The sequence below is a fragment of the Motacilla alba genome, chromosome 3 (assembly GCF_015832195.1).
Source record: "Motacilla alba alba isolate MOTALB_02 chromosome 3, Motacilla_alba_V1.0_pri, whole genome shotgun sequence".
Classification (NCBI taxonomy): Eukaryota; Metazoa; Chordata; class Aves; order Passeriformes; family Motacillidae; genus Motacilla; species Motacilla alba.
In genome coordinates, this window is record NC_052018.1 from 30322607 (window position 1) to 30343850 (window position 21244).

General features: G+C 34.5%; 1 protein-coding gene across 48 annotated transcripts in view; it reads left to right on the forward strand.

Moving 5' to 3' along the window:
• The window catches only part of RIMS1 (regulating synaptic membrane exocytosis 1), a 301642-nt gene that overhangs the window by 204721 nt on the left and 75677 nt on the right, over nt 1–21244 (forward strand). For 23 of the 48 annotated variants that reach the window (XR_005256425.1, XM_038132937.1, XM_038132940.1 and 20 more), the window contains 4 exons: nt 5291–5374; nt 9335–9412; nt 11556–11627; nt 16579–16691. Coding sequence is in view for 47 of the 48 variants with exons in the window: in XM_038132937.1 (XP_037988865.1) it covers nt 5291–5374; nt 9335–9412; nt 11556–11627; nt 16579–16691 (347 nt within the window). In the remaining variant the exon portion in view is untranslated. The remainder of the gene's footprint in view (nt 1–5290; nt 5375–9334; nt 9413–11555; nt 11628–16578; nt 16692–21244) is intronic. The other 25 variants (XM_038132948.1, XM_038132950.1, XM_038132973.1 and 22 more) reach the window with 2 other exon arrangements.

Sequence of the window (21244 nt, forward strand, 5' to 3'; positions counted from 1 at the left end):
ATGTATGTCATGTAAGTTGTGTGTTGGAGTTTATGACTGCTTCCGGCTACTTCCTCTGTTTTAGTTCAAGCTGATATTCATTGTTTCCAAAAGTCCTCAGTATGCTGATAATAGCATTGCAGTGTTAAGTATTTTGAAACTACCACTCAGTTGTGAATCTTCATCATCATCTGCTAAAAAGCATTACATCTGTTTCTTGCTTGTTCTGTGAACTGCTGATAAAGCGGTGGCCTAAATTGGAGAATACAACAAAACTTTCACATTTCAAATCAGAACTGGATCAATACTGATGTATTTTTTAAAAAACAGCCAAACATCATTGCTTTCTTTAATCTGCTGCATCTGCTTTTGCAGGGTGGATAACTGCATTAAGGTTTTTTTGCTCTGATATTATATTAAGGTTCTCATAAGTCTTAAGACATGTTTACAATTTAAATGAAATATTATTGTGTCACATACATTGTGCAGGCATGTTATGGATGCTTTCTGTACTTTCACAATTACAATAGCTTGATTCGAAATTTTAGGTGAATCAAATACAACTGGTGTAAAAAAGGTGATTCCACAAGAGAATTCTCCGTCACTATCCATGTTTTTGGCTAAGAATTATACCACTTTAGGGTGAGATTTTAGCCTCACTAAGGGCAATAATAGGCTCCCTTTGAGTGGGAATAGGACAGAATTAAATTTTAGTCTGTCCAGTACATGTTTAACTAGTATGAAAGTTAATAGTGCTTTTTCAGTGAATACACAGTGTGGTGGTTGTTAACAGTTGTGTTATTTTCTTTATTGTGGGGCAGGATGCCTGAAGAAAGGCACTGAGAATGCACTTTCCTCTTTGACAAAGGGTTTCACCTGAGTTTTTTGTTTATAATTTCCCTTTCCTTTCTCCCCACTTCCTGCTGCTCCTTGGTTGGAACTGTGCTTTTTCTTAAGTTATGCTCTTGTTACAGAGAAGGAACTAATGTTCTGCTGAGGTATCCCTGATGGATCTACAGCAGTTTATTCCTTTTTAAGTTTGAGCCCAAGACATTACAGATAATATGAACATGTTTATTAAAAAAAAAATTAAAAACCCAGCTGATATATAGCCACTCAGAATGAAACACAGATATTTTTTCTAAATCTTTTTAAAACTATTGTAACATCATATTAATCACTGAGTGTGTACGTACATACAGCTGCCTGCATCTACAATCAGTTACTTAATGTAATTGCATATAACTGTGAGCAGTGTGATCTGTACTTACTTCAAGATGCCACACATCAAGCTGAATATTCAAACTATTATAAATTTTATTCAAATATAAAATATTATATTATAATATTATTCAAATTATAAACTATCTAGTAAAAATTTTGTACTCAAAACTACATCTGTCCTGATGTGAAGTAAGTTCTATTATGGCTTTGGAATTCATGTCCAGCAAACCCTGTCCACTGGGCACTCTGCAGAATCTGCATCATTTTGCATGAGTTCCTCATAAAGGAAAGAGTTTGGTCTATATTAATGGCCTCTGTTGCTACTAAACATGTGGTTTTGCCAAATCATCAGTGGGTCTGATGCAGAAAAAATTGCCCATCACTGTGGAAGTTTTTCTTAGCTTTTAGAAGTCCTGAATAGGAGATTTTGACTTGGGATCCTTTATAGAGCAGAAAAGCTGTTGTTAAGGAAGTTGATATTCCATTTTTTCTTGATAATTTCTTTCAAATTAATAAGGTGTGTGTGGCTTTGGCAGAGGATTTTTTTTCCTTTCTTGTGACATAGAAGATTTTCTTATGTAGCCCAAATTTTGGAGAATGTTATATTTAATATATAAACCACACCAAAATAATATTTTTGGTTTTGGGAACATAAATTTTGGATGATTTAATTCTCCTCTGTTGAATGTGGAATCTGCTTACAATTGAACATGAAGGCAGTCATCAGCTGCATGTGATGATAGAGGTGTCTTTAGTCTGAAGAACACAGAATTAAGTTCAGGGTCTGTAGAAAGGATTTTGGTTCTGTGCTGGACAAGAAAAGAACAAAAGATTTAAAATACAGTAAGACGAGTTCACCTTGAGCAGTAGGAAATCTATTTTGAAAGTAATTACAATGAAATATTAAACACAATAAAAATTACAATGTAATAGACAATATGGAAAAGGTTGTTTCATTTCTGGAGACTTAGAGGAGATGAGACACTTGTCAGGTCTAGAATTTGTCCATCAAAGAGAAGCACTCTAAGTTTTTGTGAAGTCCAGTCTACAGCACTTTACAGTATATTTGAGAGACTTAAGTTGAAGACATTGTTAGTTGTTTTCATGTTGTTTCTTCTGTCTTTTCCCTTCCCTGAATGACAGAATTATAGATATTATTTAAAAGTCTAGACTTCTATGCCTCTAAATACAGACTTCTAAAAACACCTTTGTATATTTTCTTTAACAAAATTAGGAATATACTTACCTGTGGAAAATTACGTCTACTTCTTCCACCTCACCTTTTGACTCAGAGGGTATGAATTAGATTATATTTAAGAACAAGAGCTAAAATAAACCACATTTTATCAAAACGGTAGTGTTATAACAGATGGACAGTAGAGCCCTATTTGTCTCTGTCACTGATTTGCTGGAAACAATTTTGATCCTTGAATTTTATACAATGTCATTCATGTCATTTGGAATGGTCAGAGTAGTTACTGGTTTTTAAGACACTGCTTTGCCAGTAAAAGTCATTCTATTGACTCGCTTATAAACAAGCAGAAAACTACTTTAATGTCTATATATGAATTTGTGATATGAAAGTCAAGTTAGTTTCAGTATAGCAGAACCAAAAATCAGTGAGGACAGAACTTCTTTTCTCCTCCTGTAAGTTCCATCATTTGACCAAGTCCATATAACTTGACTGGCAAACTAACCTTGCCTTGACACAGGCCTGCTAAATTTTTTTGTTAAATGTACTGATTTTGTACAGAGTTTAATTCTTCATATACTTCTCTTTTGCACAGTGTATTCTAGGACATTCAAAAATATCGATCCCCTACTAATACCTCTATGCAGTTGCACCGTGCCTGCCTTTTTTTTTTTCCCTCTTTCCACCATCTACCCTCTATTTATTCCAAGCTGTTTTGTTAATTTGTTTTTTTTCCAGAATGATTCTGTGGTTGAAGTTCCTTTTGATGGCCCGCAAGGCATCTTTAAGTTTATAAAACGTCCTCTATTGCCATTGAAAGTGTTTTTCTTGCTACTACTTCATTATGCTTTGGGTTTTTTCATTTTTATCCTTCTCACTGTGTCTCAAAATTTCTGCTTTTTCCTTGTAAATTGGGTGCTATTTCTTTAGAATGGAGAAATTTCTTTTCAACACCCAGTCTCTGCTCAGGAAAACACCTAGACATGAGGTTCGAGGGCAGACTCTGAACTGATTTAGGAATGGTTTCTCATCATAATAGCACATTCCCCAGACTGATTTAAGATTGCAGTCAGGGATAGTTAATAATATGTAGTGTGGCTATTATTTACCCTCTAAATTTCTGCTGTTGCAAGCAGTTGTATGTGTTAGCACGAGAACAGTTGCACTGATTTGTACTTCTACTGTGCTTTTGGCCTGAGACATCACTTAGTGGAGGTCTGAGCAAACAAAACTGAGGAGCACAGCCCAGGGATTAGGTCATATACAAGGGTCAGCAAACTTGCAAAATAAAGCCCCACAGCTGTGTTAGATTTGTTCTGAGGTGCTTCACTGCAGTGGGAATCAAAACAGGATGTTTGCCATCAGCTGGCCACTACTATCTGAACAAGAGACAAAGCTCAGCAGTTACCTGTTACCTAATCATAAACAGATACCACGGAGGTTGATCCACTTAAAGCTTGTCCTGATTTCATGTTGATTTTTATATTGCATGCCCTTAACAGTTATGTCAAATACCCCCATTTCCATATAAAATAATGTACAGTGAAATAACTGTTTGCATTAGGTCTGTGACATGTCTTTCTGGTTCTTTCCAGCCTTGTAAAGTAGGTAGTTACATGTTGGTGTTGTACTGTGGCTCACAGTCATTCAGCATTCAATGAAAGGGAGCATGGTCTGAAAATTCATGTTATTTCTAGTTAATTCTTTCAAATGCTCTTTAATATCTGTAGTGGATATCAGCATATTAAGGGCTTTGACTGAGTGCACTGATGCATTAACATTTTCTTTAACTCTTGCTTTGGAGAGAAAAAGAAACTAACTACTAACAATCTATTTGCTCTTAAAACATCTGAAACACCTACCTAACTGCTCAAATAATGCTCATGTCCCTAAAGCCTTTGTTATTTGCATGTTCCATAAATCAAACCCTTTTCCTTACTACATGGACTGGAAGAATGCCTCAGAAAGGGAAATATAAGATACTTGTGCTGAGTTTATGAAAACATTGTGCTATTTGTCAATAAATCAGTTTGTTTTGGTATTGTAAATGCTTATACATACGATTGTTGCATTACAAACACATGACATCCCCAAAAAAATAAGCATCAGTCTATAATACAGTATATATAATTCTGAATTGAACGACCTTTTTCAAGGAAAAAAAATCTCATAATACACCAGTTTTCATTCTCAGTTCAGGTGCTTTTTGTTCACTTTAATTGTGTAACGTAATGTACTGGCATGTACTGCAGGGATAAAGAGAAATTAATAGAAGCGGAAGATGGCTGCACACACTTGAGTGTATGTTTTCAAATGATAAAAAATTACCCCAGTACTTGTACACAAATGTGTGTAGCTTAGTTTTAGTTAAATAATTTACCTGTATTCTTTCACTGCATTCCAGAAAAGGGTGACTTTATGCCCTAGAACTTTTATCATAAGTAAAAGTCCTACATTTTTACTGAGATTACATTTTTCTGTGTAAATAGCTAGGAGAGATGGGATTAGCAAAATACCAAAATAATGATCATCGTATGGTCTCTAAAAGTATTTTCTAATTTGGAATTGCAGCTTCCTACACAAATGACAGGCTTTTAGGTAGTCAAGCATTTGAGACTATTTGAAAACCTAATGGTACACCATATAGAAGATTTATATTGGTCTAAATTCTGCATCTTTGGGCACACCTTCTCTTTGTTTCGGATCTGATGCTTTTGCGTTAATCAGCCTTAAGTAAAATATACTTGGGTATTAGAAAGCTGTTAGAAAAAATAATTATATTACACACTTTTGTTACTTTTTTGGGGTATTTTTCCAGTCCCAAATCCCATATATTTAATTTTACCACAAACTAAATACCGTATTTTTTTCCTGTTTTATTGAACGGGCAAACAGGGGTAGATGGTCCCCCTCGCTAGAGAGGAGACGACCTACTAGTCCCAGGATTCATATCCAGCATGCATCTCCAGAGGATGACAGGTACTAGTCAGCTCCTCCCAGTTGAAAAATGGCTTACTGCATCTTGCACTCTCAGAGGAGTAAATTGAAATTTAGAAGTGTGCATTTTTGTGGAGACTTGCAACCTCCAGAAGCCCAAAATAAAACAGCAGTTTAGGTATCATCTCTGCATTTTGTTGAACTGTTATAAAGCACAGAAGAATGAACATATTTTCAAATTTTCTGTTTGTCTGAATAGTCACCAGACACAAAATATGATGTCTGGTACAACAGAACATCATCTGTGTTAATGTTCTTTAGTCTGTTTTTACGTGCTTCTGTAAAAGGTGCTGGTGCTTTCACTGTGGTTCTTTGTAATGTGATAAATACTTGTTGTAGAGCATATTCTTGTGTATATGTTTGTTTTCATTGGTTTTGGTTTTCCTTTTTTCAACTGTTCCTAATGGGAAAAAAAACCCACAGGCTGATATGTTGGAGGTCTTGTTAACACTTTCTAGTTGATGTATGTAAAAATTGGCACTGTTTGTAAATTCTGTCCAAGTCAGGATGGCCTCCATGGAGCAGGTTTTCCTAATAAGGTAGGTTTTGATTAAGAACATCAGGGCTCTAAATAAATTTTTATGCTGAATATCATCTATGATTAATAGAAGCACCTTTGTTTTTTACTTCTCATGAGCTTTCTAATCACATGAGTTTTGGTATCCCATTGCTTTGGCAGCAGTAATTTTTTTCTTTGTTATTTTATTTCCAAATAGATCTGGCTTTATTTTAAGCAGACGTTTTAATTTATATTTAAGTGCAATTTCAAAATTTTTCATTCAGTATTTTGTATTACAGTAAGTGACAGAACAGAGATTAATGTAAATACAGATGAATGTAAATAATCTTCACATGAACTTATGAAGTTGCATTTAAAACTGTAAGACTGAAATACCAGTGGTGCCAGTCCTGACCTGCTCAAGTCTAACCACAGTACTGATATTTGTACTGTGATTTATCTTGTTTGCTCGATTTTGGAAATATTCCACTCAGACCAGCTGGGAAGAGTGTACTGTGTGTGGGTAGTATTTCCTTTTTTTAAATTGGAGTCAAACAGCATTATAAATTAAACAGAATTAAAGTAGTGAAACATAATTTCAGAGCTGTCCTCCCTTACAGATACTGCATTTCCAGAAATTTTGCCAACACATCCCTTTGATGGGACAGCTACTAAGAGTTTAGAAATGTAATTTATGTCTTTTAAGCATTTTAAAGTAATTTTGGTTCTCATTTTTTGAGTCAATTGAAAGATTACCTTTGACTTCAGGGTATCAGACTTGAAAAAATCAGTGAAATAAGGTTTTCCTCTAAATACTGCCATTCTCAATGCCAAATAGCAAGCCTTTTTACATCAGCTGAAATTTTGTGGAGCAAGGCTGAAATCATCTAATGCCCACTAGCAAATATTTTACAATGAAACATCTGTAGGATATGGAATCTGTCATGGCAAGGTTTTTGAGATGGATAAACAGGACTCTGATTTTCTATGTCAAACCAGTGCCTACCTGTGTTTGTAAGTCTTGCATGCAATCTGGTCACCAAAACCCCAGTGATGAGCAGTCAGGCACTGATGAGCACAGAAGGAATTTAGGCTAACCTCAATGCTGATGAGTGTTTGCAGCCTGTGAGTTCCAGGATTTTCTCCGACATTAAGAGAAGTTCTGAAAACACTGAGTTTTTTGCATATCTGTAGAGAGAACATCAGAGAAGGAATCAAAGGTGCATTACCTTTGTTCTCTACTCTAAGTTTACATTCGTTCTGATTAATTCACATAGTTTTTGCAGTGGGCCAGTACTGCTCAGTTCAATAATTAAAGTTTTTTCAAGATATGCTTGTATCAATTTGACAACTGAAGTGTAGTGGCTGTTGGGGAATGACTGACGGATCAGCAGGGATAACAAACTAACTGCTTATCACAGTTTTTAAATTACATTTCACAGATTAATTGACTTTGACAGACTTCATCTTACTCTTCATTTGAGTCCCTCACAGATTTATATTACAAATGGGTCCAATTTGCATATAGAGTGGAATCAAGATCAATTTCTGAATACATTTCTTAAATCTATGACTAATGCATTATTTCCAATTTTGGTCAATTAATTTTTTGCAACATTGTATTTATTTCTAATGGTTATTAACATAAGTTTTGATAAAAGTTTTGGCTAGATTGTTCTTCTGGAATTTGCTCACTTGCCATATCAGGAAGAAGTGACTCCTTGATATATTGATGAGAAGACATGAGTTATTTCAGTGTATTTCTGTGTATTATTTCAGTGTTAAAAATTTGGAAATGTTTGGAATCATTTATTTCTATAAGATATATTGAAGGATAGTTTTTCTATTGGATTTGATAGCATAATTCCTTTAAAGTTTTTTATTTTTTCTATTAGAAATTAGGAAGTCTAAATGTCTAATGTGTACAGTGTAGGCAGATGGGTATCTGGAGATCTGTGAAATTTAGGTGATGATAAAAATGAGGGGAATTAAAGCTGAGCATTTAATGGCGGGTGAAATTTTTTTCAGACTGTTTGTTTGAAAAAATCTGCATATAATATCAACATATAACCAAGACTGGATAAAATAAGCCTTAAAAAGAAAGGAATTCTCATCTATTTTCATTTAAGAGAAGTAGCTTTTGTCAGTCATGCATGCATGTGTAAAAATGCTTGTCCCAGAGTCACCTGAAGCCAGCTGCAGAGCAAGTGCCCTCCTGGTACTTGCAGGTACCATGCAGATCCAGACTTTAAGAAAACTTCAGTAAAAGTCAGGAAGTATTGAACATGACATTCCTGGTGGCTTCAAGGCTACATAAAGTAACGCTCACTGCAAACCACTGAGGGCTCCTGCACAAGACAGTAATAAATCATTTAAAAATACTGGACACTGAATTGTATAACAATGTTACGTTTTCATTCCAGAAGTACTAATTTTTAATTTCAGTAGGAATATTGTCAAATTTATGTGTGTAGATTTGTTAACACAGATCTGGTAAATACGCTGAGGGACATAGAACTTTGGAACATGAACTGTAAATAGCTTGTCTGTGTATAAAACAATATCTAGTGCTTGCCTAAATATGATATATATTGTTCAATGATTTGGTGTGACAGTTGGAAGATTTATGATCTTAGTGAGGAATTTTAGCCATTCCTGACCCTAATGAGTATTGATGCAAATATACAATAAAAGTTAGATTATTAGTGGACCACCAATTTTGCTGAGTTTTCTCATTAAAATTAAAATTTGATTTGAAAAAAAAATCCATTTATGGATCTTGTAATATATTTCATTAAAAACTAATAAGAAACCAACAAGATAATAATATTTTTTTCCAAATTGAAAGCTGTGAACAAATTCTGTGGCTTCAACAGAAATTAAAATTCCATAGAAATTCATAAACATTCCTACATGCTTTTTATTTAAAAAAAATCTGAATCAGTTATTCTACTTTGCTCTTGAATTACTGAAAATTGTTACTGTAGCAAACTGTGTGGCAATAGAACATGAAGGTTTCCTCAAAATGCATGAAATTAGGAAATTTACTTGCATTTTCAGGAGAATTTCACACTATAATGACAAAATATCCATCTTCTTAAGCAAAGAGGTTTTTTTATATGTTTATATATTCTCAAGAAGGATAATAGCAGCTATTAAATAACAGTGCTGCCATTCAGCATGTAGAGCATAATGGTTTTTAAAAATACTGTCATGGCTATCATTCTGTACTTCATTGCATCTTAGACTGTTGATCTTCCATCAAAAATTGTATAGTGTTTGGAATAGGAAAATGAGAAATACAGCTTTTTTCAATAGATAGTGACTTAATGCTTTTTGTTTATATATTTGCCTGCATGTCTCCACCTTCACTGCATGTGACCATCTCTCTGTTTCTGCTCATTCCGTCCAAACTCACATCCATGTTTCCAAATATTGTGAAGAACAAGGACGCTGGAGTCTTGCATTCCAAAACAGGACAGTGTAGACCACCTAAGTGCTAAACCTGGAGCAGCACAGAGGTATCCTTATTTACTCAAATCATAGACCAAAGTAAATGAGGTATTGGTTATAGTATATTTTTCATGTGCTCTGCATACTTTCACACATTTTCTTTTTTTTTCCCCTCCCCCGGTTTATGTACTAGTACATATGTGCACATATCATTCATGGATATTTTTTTTTTCTCCTATGAAGTATGTTTAGGAAGGAAGTCAGAGCATGTTGAGCTAATTGGAAATGTATACAGCATCATCTGAGCCAGAGGGAGGAACCAAAAAGGAAACTGATTGTCAATAATTTCTAGCACGTGCTGCTCTCAAGCCAGCCCTGAGAGCAGAGAAATAAGTGTACTCAGCTCATTAGTGCTGTGTATTACTGTGTTACTTGTCACAGCAAAGCACATCCTGCTCTTGGCTGTTCCATCCGACTGAAACCACTCACTATGAGCTCTTTCTCCATTGTATGCATTGTCACAATCTAGGCAAGCAACATAAGGAGTAAGAGAAAAATAAGCCCCAAACAGAACCAACTAAACAGAAAATGAAGAGGGTGACATAATTTGAACGGTAATGCTGCTGCATACAGTGGATATAGCCGTAACTTTAAAAACTTTGCTAACTGTAGGTTTAAGTAAAGCTGCAGCATTTAATGTGTGTGTTTTCACCTGTATCCACTTTATATTTGTCCTGGTAAAGGAAAAAAATTGAAAAACAATGAGAATATACAAAAAATAAAATAGATTGAGGAAAACAGGGATTTCCGTTTTTAATCTGACATACTATTTTTGTGAGAATATACTTTTTTTAAAATCCTGAAAGTATCAGTGACCTCTGCTCATGCAGAAAGTATTTTGCATTATTAAAGTATTATATTTGCTGCAGTGTTTTCTTTTTTGTAGAATCAACTGCATCACAATAAAATGATCATAAAATACTGCAGTGGGTAAAAATAATGAAAAACCACTATGATTATGTTCTTTGGGCATAGTTTGGTGTCCCAGCTGTTTGGGTCTCTTCCAGTTCAGGGACTGGATTATTCTTTATAACCACGAAGATTTAATAGGAAAACATACTATTTTAAATATTATTTTTGTCTCTCTGTTTTGCCCACAGTAATGTATATAGCCTAATATACGACATTTGATTGCATAATTGCAAGATCTTGCATGTATTAAAGTTTGTCAGCATTTCTGGTCTAGGATTGAATAATCATCACTCCCTGGTTTTACCACTCCTGAAATACTGTATGAACTTTTTTTCTCTGAAAAATAATACATATTGATGATTTTCTGAGGTTTAAAGTAGTAAATTCTAATTTGTAAATACTAATGTTACTATGAACAGTACAGAAAATTTTGGAACTCAAGACTTGCAGAGGTTTACATATTATATTTATAGTCCTGGGTAATAATTGTGAAACGTGGCTTTACCTTTGTTCTTATATGTATAGACTCCTATTACTCTTCATTGTTCAATATCAAAGGGAGTGCTTAGATTGTCTGAGGTAACTAGTGCTTCATTAGCTGAATGTCAAATGAATTCTGTAAAACATTTGTGTAGGAAAGGAGTGAAGGAGTGAAATAATTTACAACTTATATTGACTAGGAAGAAAATAGAATTGGTTTAATCTGTTTCTAAAAACTTTAAAAGGTAATAGAATAAGATTTTTGAAAAAACAATTTTTTATTAATAAAGTGACAGCCTTTTTAAAATCTGATATATTTAGATTTAAAAGCAATTTTTAGTTCTATTTAAACCTTCAAATAATATTTTCTGTTTCTTTCTGCAAGGTTTTTTTCCTGCTGTCTACTCTGAACTTGTTTCTCATGCTGTTAAGAGATGCCTCATAGGGCCATGAGGAGTCATTGATTCTAGTCAAATCCAGGCTGTGAAGTGGAAACTAGTTGCAGGCTCAGTCAGGATTAATGTTTTCTTCCCTGTTTTGGTACCTCAAAAGCTGCACATCATGAGCCTCAATCAAACCTAATTAATGCAATATCTCTTAAACCTAGACTTCACCAGCCTGTTTATGGTGATAGTTGTCACTTTCTCATCTGTCAACCGTTTCTTTTATTACCTTTATAATACATGAATAAATAATCTTCATATTTCTGTATTCTTTTTTCTTCTTTGTTTATTTCTTTTCTGACATGTCATTTCACAGGCAGTCCAGAAAAGTGGAAAGATATAGCAGCCAAAAACAAGCTAGGAAAGGCCCTGCAGCTGAAACGGAAAGGTAGGAATGTTGATTGATGCGTAAGAATCTCTTTTTATCAGTCTGATCCCAGAGTCTGGAATATACCTCTAATACAGCTTTTATAGAACATCTGTGACAGAAGGCTATGTTGCCATAATTTACAGTATTATATATTTTGTATCTGTATTATTATCACGTTGTTGCATACATGTGGAATTTTTCTGGCATTCTCCATCACTGCAGATAAGCTCAATGGCAAAGACTAGAAGTGCTTTTCTTCATTTTAACACTACTGATTCTTTTTCAAAAAAATCCTTATTTTACAATAACTTTGAGGATGAAAAACCACAATTGATTATATAAATAGATAGACAGCTATAACAGATAAATAATTCAAAATGCCTCTGATCAACTCAATTTCACTTTAATATATAAAAATTGTAAGTTACACATTTAAATCTATAATTTGATAAAAGTAGTATAAAAACTGGAACTTTTAAAATTAATTGCATTTTTTCTGAATTTGTATTGTCATTATATCTTTAAACTTTGATGCTATAGTAGTATGGAGTTACATGTTCAAAATCTTAAGAAAAAGTAGAAAAAATAGAAAAAAATATAGAAAAAATAGAATATAAATATATTAATAGAAATATATTAATAAAATAGAATATAAATATATAGAAACAATAAAGATATATATGTAGAAAAAATAAAGATATATACTGAATATAAATACATCTAGTTAAGTTTTCAACTCTGTTTATCAACTGAAATAAGAGCAGTGAGGAGGGAGGAGATCCTGCTTTTGCCAGAAATTGATTTATGTTATTTTGATTCACAGAGGTGGGATGTACATTTGTTTACATTGTGAGAGCTTTAAAACTTCCATGAACAACACAGACATCTCTATTTTCAATGCAAATGCACATTATGTAGCAAAACTTAGGCACTTTTTTTAGTTTTATTTGCTTTTTAGTCTATTGCTTCTAGTCCCAGATTATTGTTCCTGATCAAAAAGCAATGGCTGCATTTTCCTTGAGTCACATGACTCTGTTGTCACAACAACCCAGGTGCTTTTTCAGTTTGAGTCAGAGAGATTACCTAAATGATGGTTGAAATCCTTGCAATGATTGAATCAAGGACTTTTGTGCCATGGAGATTACTGAAACCTTTTTTTCCCACTGTTTTTTCTGACTTCTGAAAAGTAACTGATGTCCTAAGGGTTTGGCTCTTAGTAATTCAGCAGTGATCCCAGGGAACAAGAGTACAGGGAAACACAAATTATACTGCTTCTTTGTACATCTCCATGGTACCTGTTGTAGGCTTCTGTTTCCATTAAATGATTCACTAGCATTAGATGTGAGACAAAAATGTTTCAATAAGTCTGAATTCCATAGTTCAGTATTCCATCATGATGGAATATTGCACTAGTGCCAGAAAGTTTTGATAATAGGACAGGCAATGAATTTTCCTGTCGAATATAGCTTGAGACTGTTTTTTCTTCAAATATTCATTTTTCTCTTACAATTGGGCTTTATTTTGCCATTTCCAAATCCTGTCTACTATTAGTTAAGCAGATTACTGGAATAACCTATCAGCATGCTGTCAGCTTCCCTATAAGGCATTTCAACATGCTATGTAAGATTAAGTTTTCACTGTAGTGTGATAGCTTAGGAAATGTACATAAAAGAGAAAAAAGCAGCCTTTTGAAAATAGTTTTTAAAGCCTAGAAGTTCTAATTCAATTAGATAAGCCTTCTAGATAGGATTCAGTAAACTTCTGAAGGAGTAAAATTGATTACACAAAAATAATTTTCTGTTCTTTTATGAACGAGCAAGAAGTTGTTTATCCCAGTTAGAAAATGTTTTCTTTCAGCCCTAACCCTAGAATTACCAGATGTGACTTTACTTGTCATATTTTAGGATACATACAGCCTTGATCTGTATTTTTTGTATTTGGCATAGGACAGTATTCCAGGGGTGAGCTGGATTGGTGACCCTCGCTTATTCTTAGTTTTTCTTTATAGTTTCTTAGGTTGCAGCATACTGCTGAGGCATCAGTCTGAAGGGAAAGGAATTTGAGTTTTCTTGTATACTGGAAGAGCTGACCAGTGGGTTTCCCCTGTAGGCCACTGCCAGCTGAATTAAGAGGTTTGCTGCTTGCAGTCTCCTTCCTCTGTGAGGAACCAGGAGATTCACATGTACATGCTCATTGCAGTCTCACTGCTCACCAGGTAGCACTTTTTTCCCAGGTTCCTCTTCTCTTTCTACTTCTTATCTCACTTCTGTCTCATCTTCTCGCTAGCTTTTGCCTTCCATACTTGTTCCGTGTTCCCTTTTGTCTCATTCTTCTGATCAGCCATTTGCAGGCTTCTTCCTGCAAGCAACAGATCTTTCTCCTAGGCAGCAAGTCCTTAATGCCATTCTAGTTATTCTGCAATTACCTTTTGTCTCTCTTTTTATTTGCACCCCAAGAAGCATATTAATCTCATTATAATACCCCAGCTAATGCAAACCTTAAGCCTGATTTGTCTTCATTTGAGTTAAGCAGATCCTCTTTTTCTTGGAAGGGGGCATGTCTGTAAAAAGAGTATTACTGGAGAAGGAGATAAGTTTCTGAGTTCCAGGTAAGTCCTGTCCTGTTCTGTAATGGTGGGACAGACTTCTGGTGTTTCACTGGCCTCTCAGATAAATTCCTGGATATTTAGTTTCTAAAAGGAAAAAAATCAGAACTGATAACATGTTGACTTTGTTAGATTGAAGCATTTATCCATAGTAAAGGCAAACAAGAACTTCTGGCACAGAGTAAGGTCCATATTTACCTTATGGATGTTATGATGTTTAGACATCTGATATATGCTTAAAACCTGGTTATGTGCAGTAGTTGGCATGGATTACTGTCGTAGTCAGCATGGAGAGACAGAAATTTTCGGAAGTCAGCTCATCTTTGTTATTGTAAGCATCTTTCAGAATCAGGAAATTCAGTATCTACAAGAATGTTATGGTTATCAATAGGGCAAGCCAGCAGTTAGCTGAAGAAATGTTAGGATTTAAGAGAGAGAATACAAGCTCAAGCAACAAAATCTTTTTTTTTTTTTTACATTGAGACTGGTCTTCCACAGCCTTCCACAAAATAATGAAATTATTTTGAATCCAAACCTGTTTGTTATCCTTGGATAATATCCCTGTGTTATTTCATATATAGGGGCTTTTTTAGGATTTCTTCTTAAGTGTATGATAGTCATGTGAGCCAGACAGTTCCTTGGATACCTTGACTGTATCTTGTGGGGAAGTTGTGCTGGGTGTTTGAAGGGAGATTTCGTAAGTCAGCAGAAATTAAAAAAACAAACAAACAAACAAACAAACAAACAAACCCCAACACACCACCCCACAATGAAATGATGGCACGAGAATTGAACTTTCTGATATAATTTCTGATACAGTAGTACAATTCACAAAAGGCTGCCCTGTTGGGAAGCCAAAGAGTAAAAAGGCACAGCTACAATATTTTCTCTACAAACTTGAAATGCTTCAGGTTATCTTGTAGTTATGGAACTAGTAATAACTATGATCTATTATACTAACATGATCAATCATTTTACTGCATAATATTAGTTATACTTTCATTAGAGCTCCTTTAGAACTATATTTCTGTTTTAGTACTTATAGTTACTTATGTAGATTTTCTATTTCAAACTGTAAAGGGAATCACAGGTGTGCTTCCAGGTTGTCCTTTTTTAGGTCACTAACTGAAATGCAGTTAATATTTTTTAATAAAAATAAAAGGTATGTTTTAGAAACAGAAAAGCTTTTGTGGTAAACCCAGGTATTTATAGCCTACTGTGTGCTAGTCCTTTTGTTGTATGTGTTGTTAGCTTGTGTTTGCTGTGTTCACACAGCAAACTCTGATCTTACAGGCTGAGAGAAAATCAGTTGATCTACCTAGTGAAAGCCAACAGTATTTTGAACTTGCATAAATGTGCTACTTTAAATTCCAAATTATCTACTTGCAACTGGATGAACAGTGCTTATGCACTATAGTGAGTGTGACATTACTGTAACTGGCAAGGGCATTTCACAGTAAGCTCTCCTCAGCAATCTGCTGCTTCTCATCTTTGTTTTACTTTCTTAAACCTTTTCCCTATAGTTATTATAGGTGCCTGTATTTATTTTAAATGTTAAAGTTCCAAAGGTATTTGATGCTTTACACTCTGAAATGGTATCTGTAAATAAGGCATCAAGTAGCCAAAATGTTCTGAAACAGTGCTAGCTAGAATTCAGCCAAAGTGATTTAGGATATTTACTTAGATATGAATATTAAAAGTCTTGTGCATGTTTTGCATGCACACACACCCTCCCTTCCCCCACTGCAATACAAAGGTTAAAGGTCTTTTTTCTTCTTTGTGTTCTGGGGAAAAGCACACGCTGTCCTTTGCAAATAGATGCTTGCTGTCCAGTGGCCTTGTGCAATTATTGCATCAGCATAAAGGGAATACTAAATTTAATAAAATATAAAAGTGGCATTTTATATTGCCCTTTTACCAATGCAGGAGAATGTATATAAATTGTGAGTAATAATTGTAAGTGGTTCTTAGAAAACTGCTTTTCATTCACTGGGTTTTCAATATTACTTTATAAAAAAAAAATCCCCAAAATGACAAAAAACCTAAACCAGAACAAACCCACAAATGAATTAATTAATTAAACAAACAAAAAACCAAAAAGAAATAATTTTTCTATAGCTGAAGGTAGTAAGAGAAATTAAATGTAAGACCTTATGAGAAATTAAATGTAAGACCTTATGAAATTAAATGTAAGACCTTATGAGTCTAGATATCTAGACCTGAGTATGTGCATATGGCATAGACCAAATGCAAACTTTTTCAAACCCATCTTCAGTACCTGCAACTGAATTTGTGTTTAAAAATCAGAATGTAAAATGTGTCGTCATTTGCCTTATTCTGTTTTCATTTCAATTTCATTTGCAGAACACATCAGCAAGGAAGTCCCACGCAGTCTCCTCCTGCAGACACCTCTTTCAGCAGTCGTAGGGGAAGACAGCTACCACAAGTTCCAGTAAGAAGTGGCAGTATAGAGCAAGGTATCAAATAATGAGCTTGTGATAGCTCAAACTCTTTGATGTCTTACCTTTCTTTACTTTAAGTCTTCTTGCATATCTATATGTCCAATGCTATAATTCTACCAGTAAAGCAATAGAAGAGAATGAAAGCATCTTTGTAGTTTGGGAAATCCAGTGAAGTTTGACTGGTGGGTTATTACATGTGGTTTAATTGCCTTACTTTTCTAGTACCTTTTCATGTTTCAATTTTCTGTTTAAGTTATGGTAGTTTCCAACATGTCTAGTATGTTATCAGCAGAAAAAAAATCAAAACAAAAAAAAAAGAACCTGGGACAATGTTTCTTGACAGTCTTACTCATTTTTATTTTGTGATTTTGTGATTTATATTTATTGTTGTGCATTATTAAGATATATTAATAGCAAATGTCACAGATCTGTTTTTCTTCTGGAGTTTATAGTCCAATTAATAAACAATGAAAACAATTACCATGGGAAATGTGAGAGCACAGGCCACAAGTCCTTTCTTGCTTAAGATTACACTGATCAGGGAAAGAGTGCTGCTTTTTTCTGAAAAAGACAATGTAGACCTGATGATTATGGAAGAAGTTTCTTACATACTAAGATCAAATAAGGATGTACATTGCTGTTTCCTTTTCTAGCAACATACAACACACAGAGAACGAGCTGTTGTGGTAAAATGAAGTGGCACAATGGATGATATTTGTACATTTGTGTTTTCTTCTGTGTTTAAAAAATCCTGTTTTCTCATTTACTACAAGCAAAAACCAAGATTGCCGCATACTAGAGGGTTTTCTTCTTTGTGGAAATTGAAGAAATGCTTTTAATAATGAAATATTGTAATGCATTGCAGAACTGTCAGCAGATCACATTCTTGAACAGATAAAGTTGCTGACCATGACCGCCTTATCATGGCAGATTACCAATGAGGTTGTCTTGTATGATGGTTTGCATTAATCTGCAATCAGTTTGCATTAATGTTAAGGCTTTGAGCTGGGATGGCATACAAACCCCTGAATTAGTACATGTAAAATGTACTCTTGTTTTATAAATGTGTTAATTTTGAATGACTAATATACTGATATAAGTGACTTTTATTAACTTTAAACTACCTATTCAGGTCCTCTCGTTTTGTAGTGACTCTAGTACTGTCTGAATTATAAACTAGTTACAAACTACATTCAGAGTTTCTATTTCTGCATATTAGGAAGTTGGGAGCTTCATAGGGAAATGTAATAAGTAATGAATTTCAACTTTCTTCAGTATTTCTGCTTCAATTTCAGAACTTGGCACAATATATAATGATGAATTAGCTTTTAATTTAATTTTAATTTGGCTTTCCTTTGCATATTCATGTATCATTTTTCTGCTGGTCTCGGTAACTGGTGTGTGAGAGTAAAATACCAGTTTATGTTTTGTTGAAAGCATTGGAAATGAATGTAGAACTTAACATGAAAATGAATAGAAATGGGATGTGTACAGAAGAGGAAAGAAAAAATGGAAGTTGAGCAGAAGGCCAAAGCTAGGTTTATAAAGTTGATACCGTGAACACTTGTAAAGTGATGCAGTTTCAGTGAACTCCCGTTTGCACTTGTGCTTACTGTGCTTGCGCCTTTCACATAGAACGTGCAGGTGAGATGCGCCGTGCCTTGGTTGTTGTTACAAATCGTGCCGCCTGTCACTGGGGCTGTTTCACAGCACTTGGAATCAGCTGTTAAAGACATTTCCTTCTCTGCACAGTACTTGGGTTTCATCTGCCTGACTGGCTTTGCTTCTGAAAGGGATCTTTTCTTATTTTACCCATGTCTAATGCTCTCTTCAGGCTCAGAACATGTTTGCAGAGTACTAAGTTGAATAGATGTTATAATATGTGTTTAAAAACGTCAGTATCTGTTGAAGTACTAGTATATCTAACTTAATACTACTGTTAGAAATTAAATTCACTAAGGCCATAAGACCACAGTACTTGCTCTGATTACAGCAGATTTTAATATTAGTTTCACCTCTATAATCTCTGTCAATGAGTACCAGGGTCAAATGTAGTGACCAGAAGTGATCTGACCTTAATGTAGTATTGAACCCGAAAAATATGGAGGTCTGTAAAAGATTTGCATTAACTGTGCTTGGAACTGGTGGGTGTCCTTACTGGTTTAAATTCACAGTCACTGTAGATACAGATGATGTAAAAATCTAGTGCAATATCCATGTGTCATTGGAAATTTTTCAAAATGCATTTTCTTCCTATATTTTGATGGTCATCTTGACGTCATGCATTTCAAAGAAAACCTGTATGATATGCCATAAAGTATCATTTTTATAGTAAAGTACTTCTTTACATTCCATAAGAATCCTGTTGTTTTATGAGGGTCAAATACTCATCTAAACATATATATCTATGAATCTAAATATATACATTTATGCATTTAAGTCTGTTACACAAGGCATAGTGATTGCTGCAAAAAAATTGCATATTTGTATATCAAGAATGGGCTTCTTATTTGTTCTCTTGCACATTCACGAGACATAGAAGAATCCAGTGAAGTAATTTTATTACTCTTTAAAGTCCTCAGTATGGAACAAATGAGATTTAATGAAGGAGCGACAGACTGGTAGCGGTTTTCATGAGGAGAAACAGTGATATTTTAAGTACTAATCTCTGATCTTTAGCTATCAATTGTAAGTGATCATATCCATGCTAATAAGGCTTGGCTGATGTATTTCAGACATTCCATTTTGTTGTCAAGTTTAGAACTAAACAAAAACTTGTTTCCTTGTCTCTACCAAATGATGTTGTCTTAGTTACTACTCTGGTTGGCTGTCTGAGAATCATAAAAATTCAACTTACAAGAAACCAAGATAGTTTTACAAGGTCCTGAATAATACATATACTTTAAAAAAAAAAACAAACCACAAAAACCAAAACCAAAACAAACTCACAGAAGTAATTATTACAGAGAAGACCAAAATAGTGATCCTTATTCCATGATAGAAACAGAGGTGATAGGACACCACTGATCAGGAATGGAGAAACAACCTTAAATGTAGAGGAAAAGGTCAATTTTAAGGACTAAAATTTTAAACAGTATTGTAATTCACACTGGAAAGAAAAAATGTGAAAAAATAACAGTTTTCTTGGTGATTATGTTCTGAAGGGGAGAACAATTTTGTGTGGCTTTAGAGTGGAGATGAGGCATAGTTATATTTGAGAAAATACTAACTAAATAATAGCAACTTGAGGGCATGCAGGTTTTAAAAAGTGGTTGCAGTTAAGACTGTAGGCTTCTGTAATTTTTAGGCAATGTGATTTTTTATTTTTATTACAGTCATTTTCAAGGAAGACATAGTTGTATTTATTTCCTTTGCAGCCCTGTCAGCAGTATTTCTTAGAACCTTAGATTGGGATGTTCTTGTATTGAAAGGTCTTGAGATGTTTGAATATTGAAAATTAGTCCTGTATAGGTGTGTCTGTGTATGTTTTCAAGACATCACAATTTAATAGTAATTGCCCTAACTTTATGCTACTAAAGAAGTGGTTTTGATTTTTCTTGTATTAATGGATGATTTTATAAAAGGACCTAATGCTATGAAGATGTTTTGGCTCAATGACTAAAGCAGTGAAATTCTAAGCCATGGTAAGGTCAATGGTGTATTCTCAATATGTCATTCTGTGCTGGGCTGTAACAGATTTGCATCACTGTATTTTTATTTGCATCGTGATTGAGTGGAACTGTGCAATTGTTAGGAGGGATGGGGATTCTGCATTGACTTTGCTTTTTAGCTGTTTCTATAACAACTTTGTGGTGTAGTTGCACGGTTTTAAAATTATACTTTTGTATAAAGGGTACATCCGTGATCTTTACTCAGTCCATCTTCTGTCGTTGCAGCTATCAAACATCACAGGAATTCTTGCTTGAATATGATTTGAGGGTGGGTTTCTACACTTTTGCATAATGGCTGATTGTTGTATTGATCAAGGACATGAATATACCAGCAGATAGTAGGGATTGTGTTATTACTCTAGCAACTAAATAACAAAAGGAAACAACACTGTTGAAATTCATGAACCAGCTATATAAATGTGCAATGGCTGTAGTATAGCAACAATCGTTCAGGAGTAATTTGTGCAAAACAGGTCTTACTCCCTCTATCTGCCTTCTATTTGGGTCTTCTTTGGGTTTCTTTTTCATAGCTTTGACAATTTAATTTCCTATTTCAGAAGTCACATAATGAGAGTAAGGTTTGTGATAACAGCAGTCTGTTTCCATGTAGAGAGCATCTGTAAACCTGACTGGAGTAGTGGGGTTGTGTGTATTTCCAGTGGCTCTGGTTGCAGCAGTAGGGCTCACGTGGTGACACTGAGCAAAGCGAACATGCATCCAGCATTAGGTGTTGCTGTACCTTAGCTGATGTTGGAAAAAGCTGTGTACAGCACTTGTATGGAAGGTGAATTGCAAGTGTGTGTGTGTGTGTGTGTGCTGCTGTTACATGAGGAAAAACTACTCCAATAAAGACTCTGCTGGGGCTGAATGGGGATTACATGTATAAAGTTCATGTGT